Below are 14,608 nucleotides of genomic sequence, written 5' to 3' on the forward strand. Positions count from 1 at the left end.
ACCAGTCAGTACACAAAGTGAGTTTAGTGAAGCAGGATACGTTTATTACGATTATGACTATCGTGAAAATTTGTGTTATACCCGATCTTTGCGAACGATTTCAACAATTCACGAGAAAACGTGGTCACGTCTGTATTGAAATCAGAGATGACGCTCCGAGAAATTCTCCTACACAGTAAGTAATTATAACAGAAAATAAGTTGTAACTTTGAATTGTTGACATACGAGTGTGTTTATACGGACTTTCTTTACACATTATTTTTATACTCTGTACCTTTGTCGTACTTTCTATAGGGAGTTCAGGGAAACAAAGTCTTAAATAATCGTGTCGAATGAGAATCATTATTGTTACACTATTTCCATTATTTCGTTAATTACAGTTTTACTTGCTCTGTTTTATATCCAGCGAACAAAAACCTCCCTACGACCCAATAACACTACAATATTTTACTTTCGTGTAAACCTGAAATTCTTATTTGATTCAAATAATTTCCTCGTTGTAAATTAATTCTGCCATATGTTATTTTAGTTATTTTCTCGTCTTTGATATTTTTTCTTATTCAAACTAGAGTACGTAATATTTTATCATTCTTTTGTTACTATAGATATTAGTAAAGATGAAAAGTGTCCCATAGTATTGTATACAGCAAGTTTTATACAAATCTCGAGGTTAAATCTTTAGATATTGAATGTTAGTTAACTAGATACTTTAGCGTATATGTATGTCACATATTATAACATGTGCGTCTATACGTGACATAAAACTGAACGATAAAATTTGTTTAAAAAAAAATTGCTTGTTTTTAAGAGAATCGCTAATTTGTTCAGAGAAATAGTAAAGATTAACGAGAGAGACGCGTTGAAAGAACGATTTATCAGGATCTGTGATTCATAAAAGGTTTGTAATTCTTAGTCGTGATCCACCTTTGCATTGAGTCCGATGGGAATACGTTGTAGGCGAGTGGTGTGAGTTTCCCTGAGTGGCTATTGTCATGTTAAGCGCTCGTCTTTCACCCCTGCCGTGGTTTCGTTAGGTCGAAGACTGTTATCTCATCAGTGCTTTTATGGAAAACCCTGCGTCGTATTTCCTTTAAAAAAGCAAACGGCAAACAAAGAGAAAGAAACTGAGGTTATTATACCATAAACTTCAAAGGATGAATTGATGTAGTCAAATTGTCGGTACGAGCATCCATGTAACAGTCAAATGTAGTATAGCTCCGTATTATCAAGTATCGAAAGGATTGATCAAGGTTGATATTGAACGATTCAAAACGTGGAATAAAAAAAAAAGAGAAAAAGATTCAAATCGATAGACATTCAATGATTACTTCGATTTGTTTTACGCAACAATTTCGACCGAACAAAGCAAACACAACAATTCCGTATGTTAGAAATATATTCCGCAATCCGTACGTTTCCTTTGATAAAGCGCATAAAATCGCAGAGTAAAACGATAAAAATCAACGAATATATTTAATCGTACAACAACACGCATGGTATACTGACAAGTGGACTCTTGCCACAAGTGATCACCGGTCAAAGTTAGAGTCGCAGACGGACATTTACACACGTGAATACAGCGGCAACAACCGCGTTCGTATTTGAATGAATCCCGTGGAAGGGTCGAGGTCAACGAGAAGGGGACAAACCTATGGGATGGTCCACCGACGAAAGCCAGGAGCTTTTTAACCGACGGCTACACTACCCCCGATCGGCCGCTCCAGATTAATTTCATCATGAATGTTAGCCCAACACTTGAGATTCAACCGCAGCCAAACACGGTCCACGATACTCTATTAACAGTTTAAAGCGTATTACAGTCGCGACGCGAGCTTGTTTCGTCCGCGTATCACGAGCCCGGCCAAAGCTCGATGCTCGTGAAAAATATTTTCAACAAATATGTTTTCAAAGAAATGTACCAGCTCGATTGAAACATTTTCGACGTCCGAGAAATCTGCTGCTCATAACATTTACAGTCTCTTTTAATGTTACTAAACTGTATATATAAGATATTGGCATACCTACGTAGAATAGAATAGAATATGTAGATAAGATATTGAGATACCTATGTAGAGTATAATAGCGAAACTAACTGGAAAGATCACTTTGGTTCGGAATAAATTAGAACTGAACCTGTGTATGTAACTCTTTCGGAGCATATATCCATTTTAGGCGCTTTACGCTTTGAAACGCTGTGACAAACGTAAATCAATACTTTAATATAACTTTAATAACCATAAAATCGAAATATGCATATCTTCGGTATGGCACATGTGCATCGTTAATTGGCTACATTTCGTTGGAAATTGAATTTTAGTTGCTGCAGAACTATCTCGATATATACAAGGTAAAAGGTTTGATCACCTAAATGAAAGTCGAAAGCCGTGAAAACGATATTATGAAGGATATATCGATTACGTGATCGTTAAAGTTTCAGAGGCGACGTGTTACCAGTTTTTTGCCCGGTTGACAGAGGCTGCCAATTAGGCGTGTCTGAAAGGTCGTAGCAATGGGTAAGCTCGTTTCTCGAAGACGGGGGCCTCGTTCGAGTTAAGAACTCGATGGAAGTGGAAAGAAGAAAGAAACAACGAGAGACCCGATACGTGGGATCTCTCTTTTGCCTCCTTTGCCTTTTTTCGGTGGAAATAAAACTGTTGTATCTACTAATAAAGGCGGAGTCTTACTTTTAAAAGCGCGTACCGCTGCCTCTCTTCTTCATTCCCGCTTCGTTCCTTCTCTCACCTTCGTCCTGCGTTAAAATAGGAGGGATTAGTTCCTATGGTAGCGCGGGGGCTTAAGCATTGATGAGGTTTTTAAATGGGTTCTCCTTTGACGATGGTAAGAGAGAGCGCAGAAGACGTGAACGGCCGACTGGCTGGGAAAAGGGGGACAGAGTGGGACGATATTTACCGGGAGATTAAAAAATCGGGGGAAAAATTAAGTGTTACGGGGGCACGCCCCTGACCAGGATTTAATTCTACGTAATCCTCTGCTAAGATCGCCGAACTGGCGATCCCTCCTCTAGTTCTGCCCCTCTCCGGTTTTGAGACGACCGTTCGTGATTTTCAACCCTCCTCGATAGTCTTTCTTTTTCCTATCCTTTTTTTTTCATCTTACGCTGATCGTTCAAGATTATGCTTTCAGAAAGTTCTCGGTTAGATGCGCGTAAGGAAGTCGTGAAATGTTCAAAGAGCTCCTAAAACGTTTCTCCCTGTACAATATCTTTGTTTCGCTTGAGATATACGTTCCACTTGTTATTGGTACGTTTTTGTTCGCCACTTTGGTGGGTTGAGCGTATTTTTAAGTCGTGTTGTTATGTAATACAGTTTTTGTAACGATTGATTTTACGAAAATGCAATTTGCGACTATAATCGTTACGTCTATTTTATAAAAGAAGAGTGAAAAATTTAGTAGAAAGGTATTAACAATTGCAAAAAACAAGGGAAAATACAATAATATATTAGATATAATCATGTACTAAATATAAAAATTAACTTTATAAAAGAACTATATTATTTGTAAGATGATCTAATTCTTACAAATACTTATCTTTCTATTCGTATGAGTTTGTGATTGTAATTTTTCGATTTTCCAATGTAAAATTCATAACAGTAATTTTAATACTAATATATACAGTCCCGATTTTGTATATAATTTAAACTAATATTACATATATACAAAAACAGTATTCATTTGTTCTATCATTTTCTTTTATTTGTCATGCCTTCATTCTCGGTGTTAATTAAAATCACTCTTGTGAACATAAAGTAAAAAATCTATTTGACCTAAAATCACAGTATTGCACATGACTGTATCGTAGAATTAACTAACACCGTTCTTATGAACCTTTGTTAAATATTCGATTTATTTGGTACTAAATTACTGTGTGAACAACATCGATTTCTTTAAACAAATCAATAGCTTCCAGTAATCACACATATTTCCATGGCTTATGTTAGTTTGCATACATAGGGTAAAAACTCATCTGCGGTAGTTTAGCAGTATGGTTGATGGAAAGTTCATTTTGGGAGGAGTTGAAGTTTGGCGACGTCGCGGGTCTTTTTCCCGGCTGCTTCCACTCAAATAATAATGTAGCTTAATTACACGAGGACAAGTCGATATGTTGGCGATACAAATATTTAGAGGGTGGACGAAGAGTAACCGTGGAACGATGTTATTAGTAAATTAACCAACATCAAAGAAAATGCGAGCGGTGGTCACTTACTCCGCTAATGGAAAGCCTGCATCCTCCTGTGTGAGATATCTATAGATGTACTTACATACGCGTGTATATAAATACATTTCTATATTTCAGTTATAGTACTTGGAGCGTTGTGCGATCGTTATGAACGAACATATTACCGTCTATGGCTCCTTGATGAGCATCCATCCAGAACTCCAAGCATACGTACACCAGTTATCTGATGCAACTTTATAACATTTATCCCTCTTCGTACTTATCTGGCAAATTGAATTTTCCTATTGTTTCAAACGTGCAGTTGTTTTTATTTATTCTTCAGTGTTGCTAAAACGATATTAATTTTCGATACTTACGTATGTTACCAAATAAATGACGGATGTTTTATTTGAATGAAAGGAAATCTTTTATAAGCCATGATAATTACCATGCCAATTACACGTTATTCGCAATCTTTCTACGTACGATGAAATCCTTTGAAATTGCCAATTAATATAACACAAATTCATGAAAGGATAATTTAACGAAATGATCTATTTTTTTTGTGTTCTTTCCGTATTATATATTCTGTGTTATAGTAAACAAGTACATATAACCTCCGTGACATAGAGATTAGCATCAATAAAAATTGACATTACTTTTGTCGAAAGCACCTGCGTGCTTCTAACTTGGTAACAGAGTTCGTCGTTCGAACTGCCAATCTCTTAGATAGTAATTACTTTGCATATTTTACTTTATACCCTTATGTCTCTACATACCAAATCTGTCATTATTAACTCTTAATTCCACGATTAGAAAAGTTTTCATTTAAGAAACTGCCCTAGAAAGAAGAAAGGAGGTAACTTAATGTCCAAAGAAATAAAAGATCTGTAACCTGTCATTTTCGCAAGTTCGAAATGATATTTGGTAGTTTCATTGTTAAACGATTTCAATTATCTTTCAAAGCGAGAATTCCATGAAATTTTACCATTCATTTTTTTGTAGCGTGCTAGAGGCTGACCCGATTCCCATTTCAGCAGCAGACAGATTCATTTATCATTAGAAAAGAGTGTCATTGGCTAAGAAAATGATGCATAACGCGGCTGACGAGAAGGTTGAGAAGTTGGAAGGGCCGTATATCCCTGGTCGGTCCTCTTGCCGATTTTCTGGCGTCTCCTATTCCTCCGTTACGCTGGGGTCTTAAGGGTGATTTCTTTTCGTTTCTGGCTCCGCCGGACTAAATTTTGCGCGTTAAGCCCTCGGTGTAATCCTGCCCTTAATATTCAAAAACGTGATCGCCCTGCCAAGCATCCCGAACGAAGGAACAGCCCTCGAAGAGTCGAGCACAGCTACCAACCGAACTGGCGAACGAGGGAAGCTTTTCATATGCTAATTGGCATTCGTCATTTTCTTATGGCAGCGACTTAAGTGTGCTTAAGCGTGCTAACTCCTTTCTGGAAGCGCTAGAGCTTGGCCAAGCTCGTGGAACCGGCCGATGCCATTTTCGAAATTGGACAGTTTCGGGATTCTCCTTGCCAACCCGCTGTTTCAGGCAACCCGGAATACCAAATTGAACGAATACGTTCTATAACATAGATTTTTCGTTCCACACCACAAACACCGGAATTGATGGCGTTGATATCCTTAATGTCCCAAGAATTCCAGATATTGTAGGGTTTCGGTGATTAATTAAACGTTCGTTCATTTTTATGCCATTTTAAATATGCAAGTTTATGTTAATGTATTCATCCGAAGAAATGAATTAATTTCAAACTTTCCATTAATGAAAAGTTGTATGTGTCTGTGAATAACGTAAAGGAATTAGATGTAGCGATGTGTATTGATCTTTATTATCAGCCATCTTTTTATTTCGGCATATACTAATCTACCTATATAAAAAAACTATTTAAATTGATTGTATTTGAAGGTCACTTTTCTTGATCCTTTCTATTGATTGATGTATCGAAGAAGATCTTGTAGTTTCTAAATTCTTTAATAATCTTAAGAACTGATAACTATGTTATCTTTAATTCGCAGAGTTATCATTTGTTCTAAGAACTAAGCAAGTAAAACATGTGCCTTAGGATATAAATACCTATAAACCGTGATTATTACCAGCGAGATATCGAATTATTCGCAGTGAGACTCATTTTATGTAAAAAAATCGAGAACATGTTGCCAAAACGTACGAAGTTTGCAATGATTTATACCATTTGATATAATAATTATGGTTAAGTAAATAAAATCAAATTCAGATATATTTGTATTCTGAACCATTTATTTAATCTGTACGCTTTTCCCTTGCACGATTAATTGAAAAATAATTCTAATTAAAATAAGATGAAGAATATGAAAAAAAAACAACCTACTTAGTCCGTTTAATTTCAATCAGAAACTAAATCCACGTTATAAGTAACGTGAGTATCGAAGAATTACATACGATTCATCGTTAATTTGTCAGAAAATTGCTCAATCAATGAATGATATTTCACAACGCAAACTTCTCCAATCATGTAATAAGACTACTAAATATTGTACGTGCGAGCTCGTAATTGCGCAGATAAAGATTTTCGTCGATAAGATTTTTATCTATTACCTACATCGTTCACCCATTTAAATATTGAGTTTATGGATTATCGCTTAACCGGCGATCGACATACGCATCTCATAAATATTTTTTCTGTCTGACTCGAGGTACGAGTATTACCGTCTCCTATTGTAGCACATGCGTATATTACACTCTACCTTTATCGAAAGATATCTGAGCAGCGTATCTGTAACAAGATAACGTGCGTCGACTAAAAGTGCCTCGCCTCTGGTCTCACGTTAGTAGGTTTGCGCTTTATTAACCCGTTTTCGTGAAACGAAACAAACCGTGCCATCGAAGGTGATAAAACGACTCGAAACCCAGTTGTGATTGATGCCAACATGTGATTGCACAGCGAGTTTTCGTGGTTACATCGATACAGAAATCGGCGTGTTCATCAGTGTGTAAAAATAAAAGTTGTTGATCGATCGACTTCTCACAGAAGTAAGTTAACAAAGTCTACTGAAATGGTCAATAAAACTGGATTAGTTTTTGATATACGCGTCATAAACGATAAATAATGTATATGCAAAATACCGACTGTGCCGAATCTCAGTAAAAATTAAACTACGAGTTCCAAGAGACGTCACCGGGTGATTCATCGTGACACATAAATCGCTAGATACGTAAAATACATTGCTAATTGAATTACAACTGGTGTTACGCGCACGCACACACACACACACACACACACACAGAGATAATAGCAGAATTAATCATTAACCCATCGAAAGTGACGAAATACGAATTAAATATTCTCATGTTTTTACGCTTAGAATTACTCGTTGTATTACTTTTGTTTAATATTTATTATATTACAAAGCGTAGAATATGTAGTTCAATATTGCTTTAATAGTCTTCAAAACCTACTGAAGTATGAAATATTTTAATTCTGCTAGCACAGTACAATGTAGATATTTATTATATTTGTTATATCCAATCGGTAAATTTAATATCTATCTATTTTGAAAGAATATTAACACAAAAGTGGTATTTCAACATTAACGGAGATTTAAAAATTCAGTAATAAATATATGTATATTTTCTTTATGTAGCGTGACCAACTTTATTTATAATGTAAACAGAAGAAACGTAAAAACACCGCAAATACTTTATCAGTTGATCTTATTTTAAAGGAATGGCTATACATCTTCAAGAAGTGATGCGATCAGAAGTGGAGGGTGGCCTTGCTGGTCCAGCTAATCCAATACCGAGTCAGTCGATAGATTGCGGTTGTGGACTACTACCATGTCCGAAATTAGCAAAATTTGCAACTCGCCGACTTTTCGTTGGCTTACTCTCGTGGGTTGGCTTCATTCAAGCCGCTGCTTACGCGTATCTTTTCATAGCAGGACCTACAATCGGAAGAAGATTTCAATTTGATCCTTATGTAATGGGCATGTATTCCTAAAATTTCTATCATCGTGCAAATGCTTTTCGCCACTAGATTTCAGATATTTGTGCAAATTCATATGTCTCTGAACATAATTAAAGAACCTAAGCTGAGATTTGTTTCATCTCTTAGACATTACAAAGAGTACACAATTTTGAATATTTTATATATTTTATATCTTGTGCATTCTATGCCTTTTTGTTCCATTAAATTTACTGTAAATGCATATAAATCCGGAGTCTATTCGTAACTATGACGAAGATTTTTATCGGCTTTGGTATACTGTACCATAATTTTGTGAAATAAAGTTTCAAAAGTATTTTTAGTACGAACGTTAAGACAGAAATTTGAAGATCAACGATAATCACTAATTACTATCCTTAAATGTTGCAGAATGGGTACTTATAATATCTGATTTGACACCTTTTCTTCTTGGAGTAGTCGTTGCATATTGGGGTGATAGAATTCACAGAGCTGCATGGATTGGCGGTATAGTTCTTTTGCAAAGCATTTCGTATTTTATTATGATAATTCCTCATCTGACGCATCAGACCAAAGTTATCGAAGAAACCGAAAACATGACACATATGTCGATATACGCAGGTGAATAATACATATTAATAATACATTTCTGATTCAATCGCTATCAATAGACATATGTATTCGTGAGTAAATTCATTTTCTTATACATTCACAAATACGATTAATTTCTCGTATCAGTTAATAGAATAAGAAGCATTGAAGTTTCGATGGAAACACAATTTTTCTAAATCTGTTCCTCTTGTCGTGATTATAAATTATAATTTACACCTAGTAATAAAATATTGATGTATTTATTACATAATGAAAGAAGAGAAGTATAACTTTTAACATATCCTTTTACAGATGATAGTCGAGATCTGTGTTTCGACGCTTCTTCTAGGATTGTTGCAAAAGAGAATGAGCCCTGTTATTTCACATTTTCAATGATCTTCATTGTACAAATTATATCTGGTATTGCGAACATTGCGTACTTTGCGTTAGGTATATCTTATTTAGACGATAATACAAAGAAAAAACACATAGCTGCTTTCATTGGTGTTCTCATTGCTGCGAAGATTTTCGGTATTCTGCTAGGATCTATCTTGGCTTGGATTTGTCTCAGGTGAGCTAAATTTCGTAATATATATATATATAATATATATATATATAACATATATAATATATATAATAATATATATATAATATTATATATATAAATCAGAAATAAATATATAGTGGCTTATTTAAAATTCTATAAATAGGAAACCAACATTCAATTAAAAAGAAATAACGACTTCAGATGTTCATAGAATTAACAAAAATTCATTCAAATAAAAATTATGAATGAAATGTATTATTTATGTTTCATTGTAATTTATACAAATTCGATTATTTTATAACCTTTTAGTGCAGATATCACTGTAAACTTCTGCATATATGACATTCTAAAAGAAATATTGAAAGTTATTGAGCACCAATGTCCTGATAAAAATCAAAAAACGACATCCAAAGTTATAGCGTTAATAAATCAAAATTTAAAATACTGATATAACTTACGTAAAATATATATTCAATGCTTTGTGAAAATTTTTATTCATACAGAGTCGACGCAGTGACTTTGAGCTTGATAAAGTCTTACAGAGAACAAATCGGCGCATGGTGGTTGGGGTTACCAATTCTAACGATACTACTCATAGTTCCTGGTTTACTTCTTTCATGGTTCCCTCAAATGTTACCATCTGAGGTGATTATCTATTCATTTTTGCCTGTTTAATTATATCAAACACGTACCTATAAAACGATATTTCTTCTACTAGGTTGTCGAAAAAGCTGCTGCCTCGTTACTACATAGTTCCAACAATCAAAATCGAACATCTCGCAGATTGGTTAGTCGAAAAGTTGGTAATTCCAATTTCTGGCCATCGGTCGGTAGACTGTTCATTAATAAAACTTTGATTTGCCAAGTCGTTTCTTGTAGTCTTTACATTATGGCGATTGTGCATTTTATTAGTTTTGAAAATCTCATTGCACAATCAAGATTTCACGTACCAAAGCCAAGTGGGATGTTACTCGGCTTTGAGGATCCAGCTTCGTCAAGATTAATATTAAGTAGGATACGAACTACATCTCAGTATAATTTTGAGATACAATTTTGAGATATAACAATGTCTTATAACGTGTGACTAAATTAAAGTATTACCTATTTTCAGATATCTTGAAACCTATTCTAGTCGCCTTGATCGTGATCGTTTCTGGCTTGGTTATTTCAAAGGCGAAACCTGGTGCTAAGTGTATCATTGGTTACAGTATCATCGTTATACTTTTAGCATCTGTAATTATTTTCTCATTGTCTGCCTCAACTTGTGAGAAAAAGCCTATTGTTGGTACCAGTAGAAACGGATCGTAAGTACACCATTAGCAAATGAAATAGTAAATTCAATAATCATTTTAGTCATTATTATTCAGTATATATTTTCTTTTAGTCTCGTGCTATTGAAGTATTGTAACAGAAATTGTGGCTGCTCTTATGACGCTGATTTTCGTCCAGTCTGCGATAGCAAAGGCACCTTCGTCTTTTATAGTCCTTGTCATGCTGGATGCACTTCTTCCAAACTTATAAATGGCGTAACAATTTACAATGGTTGCAGCTGCATAGAAGAAGAAATAGGAATGGGAGTGGAAGTGATCGATGGACCTTGCACTTCTATTAGTTGTCAAAATAATTGGATACTTTTCGAGGCAAGTATCTTGCTATTCCTTGAAATGTTATACATCTTTCCAATTTCCATCTCCTTTTTTAAATTACAATTTCTAATTTTCTAAATTTCGAAACCCTAGGATTTCATAAATTTAGCTCTTTAACATAGTTACGTAGCAACGATTATAATTTAGTCAATGATAGTTTTCTCTCCTTTAGTCCGGAAGTCTGTTGACGTGCATATTAGTTGCATCAACTTTCGTGGGAGATATATTGATAATCTTGAGATCAGTCAACGTGCAGGACAAGGCTATCAGCATAGGTTTGTGGATGTCGTTCTTGGCTATACTTGCGAATATTCCCGGAAAAATTCTTTACGATGTGATTGCAAATCTAACGTGCCGACATTGGGGAACTCAAAGATCTATGTGCCATCTCCATGATGGCTTGAAACTTGGCAACTATCTATGCTACATGACAGGTTCACTATTAGCTCTGTCTGTCATATTGAAAACCCTAGTGTGGTTCTTCTGCAGAGACTTGGAGCTTTATATTCAGAAAGACGAAGAACCGGCAGCAGCGACTGAATTGAGAAAATTGATGCACAATCTTGACGTTGCGTCTGGTAAACAAGAGGAACAAACTAAGCCTGATCATGATAGTAAGTACATTGGCAACCGAGATTTATAGAACATAAGCTTTCTCAAGTATTTGATAATTAATAAATTAATAATTTAATAATTAAACTTAGAAAAAGTTTCAACTGAAGTTAAGAATAACTGCCGTTTAACGCAAATCTACTATAATTCAAGATGTATTTAACTTGAGGCCATGATTATTCAGAAAAATATTCCAAAGCTCTCACATATTATGATTAAATATTACGAAACAGAATTTTTCTTCGTATATATAATTTTATTTAAATTATCTTTCGTATGTACCGATATTTTTATCGTGTCGTAATTAATCAATTAAACAAGCCGTGAAATAATGCGTAAACACTTTTGAAAGAAATAAACATAGAAGCATTTTACGAAAATCAGAAATGCAAGAAGGATTTCAACGACTGATTAGTTTGTCATAAGTCTAAAAATATATTATCGTAAACTACGTAAATTTAAAAAAACCCAGTGGAGAAAGAAATAATAGCGAAAAGAAAGAATATTAATTAAATGGTTGGCATCCCTTTCATAACCGCAGTGTTAGAAAAATCGTAAATGAAATGTCGTATTGATGCAATTTTTATCTTTACTAAGAAATGAAACGATTAAATTAAAACCATTCTTTTCTAGATAACACGCCAGTTCGAGTAGATATCGCGAACGAGGAATTGAAGACATCAACGAGGTCCCTAAATGAAAGTCTGTCGAAGAAGAATGTGGAAGAAGAGGAAGAGGAGGAAACAACGCTGAAGTATGGTCCCATCGGTCCTGGAGATCGTCGAACGGACTCAAAATCGTCGCTGAATCAAACGACGCAAAATCGAAAGTCAATGATTCGAAACTTAGAGTCGGAAGACGAGTTAAGTTCTAGCGACGAAGAAAGTAAAAAAAAATCGAGTCCAAAGATAGCATACAAGCCGTTGAATCTCGATTCCGATGTAGAAAGTGATTTAAGCAGCGTGGAGCCAAGATCGCGGAAGCGTATTATGGGGAAAGACTACGATTCTGTTTATACCAGCGATCGCAGCTCTTCCGCGAAAAGCTCGCTCTTTAGACGTGAATTTCCTAATCCGGATAACTACGGGGATCCGAGACAAGCGAAACACATAGATGGTTCTTCGGAAACCAGCAGTTTCAAATTCTCGAGAAAGAGGCAAGACGTTGAGGTACAGAAGAAAGGAGATTTCAACGAAGTTGGTATACCAATAGTAGATGCTCCTGTTCCGCCTGCTTCCGCGAAAGGTGTAAAATCGCTGATTAATCGATACGAACTAAACGCTGAACAGCAAACCGAAGAAGGCGAAGAGTCCTTCAGATCAAGTGAAAACGGAACTCACTTGGAAAGTAAAATAGGGATTCCGCTAGTAGCTATGGCACCGAAAAGACCTCTCTCGAGGAGTCAATATTCATCAGGATTTGGCAGTTTAACGGATGGTAAGATTCCTGAAAATCGATCCGAATCCCGCGAAAGCGTTAACACGAAAGCATCTAGTAAGGGCAGTCTAGGGACACTGCGCACTGATCTCTGATGTACAATTATGTTACATATCAGTTCTCTATTTTGAAATTTTATACGAAAATCTATAAAGACACTTTATTTATTTAACACTTTTGGCTAGTTTTCTTTATCTGTCGAGTCTTAATTCTATAATACGTACAATTATTCATAAACCGTTAAAGAGTGAGCTAATATGTAAAAGTAAGTTCTTTAATCTTAATGAAATCATATGTTATGAAATCATATATTGCAGAAAATTTGTTTCATTGAATTGTAGTTTCGATTGGAAAGTAACATACATCTAATTGAATTTTTGTAGAATAGAAGAAATATAAGTAAATTAATTTAAACACTTTTGTAGAATAGAAGAAATATAAGTAAATTAATTGAAACACTTCTAAGTACAGGTACATAAGAATTAAAGAGAGTATTTTGTATATCAATGATAGTTTTAAGTAAATAATTTTGCCTGAAATTTCAGAAAAATGCTCAAAACGTTATTAATATCATAAAAATACTTTTTTTATGACTTTTGAAGACTAAATTCTTTGCATTTAAAGAAAAAGATGTAACTTAAGAATAATATAAAAATGTATAAAGTATTTCCCTCTATTAGAAAAAGGAAGTATACTGCGACGTGCAAAGATAAAACATAAATTTTTCCCAAACTTGCTCCCAAAATTTTGCAAGGTCAGTATTATTTATTAGCATCAAAGTATATTTTTTTAGGAAAAGAATATATTTTTCCTATTATATCATATAAGCATAAACGAGTAGTAAAGTTCAATCATATCTAATTTTTTAAAACTATCTTGAACACCAAACAAGTGATCAAGTTTTTAAATAACATTAACAAAGGAGTAATTTTAGGATATTTAGAAAAATATGCAACTTATATTTTTTCTTATTGGTAATTATCTTTATCGAAGGAATGAAAACAGTTCGTTACAGAATACCATTATAACCACGACTGACCAAAACAGATATAGAAAGTACAAATTTACAGGTGATTGACAATAGTTTGAATTTGGTAAAAATTTTCAGTAGAAGAATATTAGCGATCTACAGACTTTATATCTATGCTATAAAAAGATTTATGGGGGAAAAATATAGCAGTCAGAATTTCCATAAAATTCCAATTCAATTAAATCGATCGATTATTAATGTCTAGATTACAATGAAAATTACAGTGTTTAGCTGTAGAACTCAAACGTAACTAACTCGATCTATTTCCACTAATAACGAATCAGTGAAGAAAAGTGGAGCGGTTAAGATAACATACGGTCAGTTATTCAAAAAGTGTCGTTACTTTATTTTTAGTTTAATTCTTCTGTGTTATTGGATTTTTTAGTACTCGAGTGGAAATTTATATCTACTATCAAGCGAAATGATCAAGATTACTGAAAGTCGATAACAAATTTATGAAATATATTAAGTACAGGTTTTCTTCGTCTAAAAATATTAGATGAAATTAATTTTTGTACTTCGTTAGAATCTGTTAGAAAATAAATATTCTAGATTAATGTTCATGTAACATCTATTTCATATTAAAAAAAAAAAAAAAAAAAACAA

At 34.3% G+C, this 14,608-nt stretch overlaps 1 protein-coding gene across 3 annotated transcripts; it reads left to right on the forward strand.

Annotated features, from left to right (window-relative positions):
- LOC132909284 (solute carrier organic anion transporter family member 1A5-like) lies at positions 1 to 14,608 on the forward strand. Of its 3 annotated transcripts, none has more exons than XM_060964026.1 (10): positions 1 to 175; positions 7,901 to 8,161; positions 8,551 to 8,760; positions 9,043 to 9,301; positions 9,781 to 9,922; positions 9,996 to 10,287; positions 10,389 to 10,581; positions 10,662 to 10,917; positions 11,096 to 11,537; positions 12,169 to 14,608. In XM_060964026.1, exons 1-10 carry the CDS (start codon positions 148 to 150, stop codon positions 13,065 to 13,067), a joined length of 2,982 nt encoding a protein of 993 aa, XP_060820009.1. In that variant the 5' UTR covers positions 1 to 147; the 3' UTR covers positions 13,068 to 14,608. The 3 variants fall into 3 exon arrangements, with proteins under 3 accessions (XP_060820009.1, XP_060820010.1, XP_060820011.1); XM_060964027.1 differs by lacking the exon at positions 1 to 175 and adding an exon at positions 6,998 to 7,208; XM_060964028.1 differs by lacking the exon at positions 1 to 175 and having other exon boundaries at positions 8,040 to 8,154.

The sequence above is a fragment of the Bombus pascuorum genome, chromosome 7 (genome assembly GCF_905332965.1).
Source record: "Bombus pascuorum chromosome 7, iyBomPasc1.1, whole genome shotgun sequence".
In the NCBI taxonomy this organism is placed as follows: domain Eukaryota; kingdom Metazoa; phylum Arthropoda; class Insecta; order Hymenoptera; family Apidae; genus Bombus; species Bombus pascuorum.

Excerpts from the sequence above, each read along its gene's own strand:
- LOC132909284 (XM_060964026.1), top strand. The coding sequence starts at position 148 with ATGACGCTCCGAGAAATTCTCCTACACA. Across the intron at positions 9,302-9,780 it reads TTGGCTTGGATTTGTCTCAG|AGTCGACGCAGTGACTTTGA; the intron begins GTGAGCTAAATT and ends TTATTCATACAG. Across the intron at positions 9,923-9,995 it reads CTCAAATGTTACCATCTGAG|GTTGTCGAAAAAGCTGCTGC; the intron begins GTGATTATCTAT and ends TTCTTCTACTAG.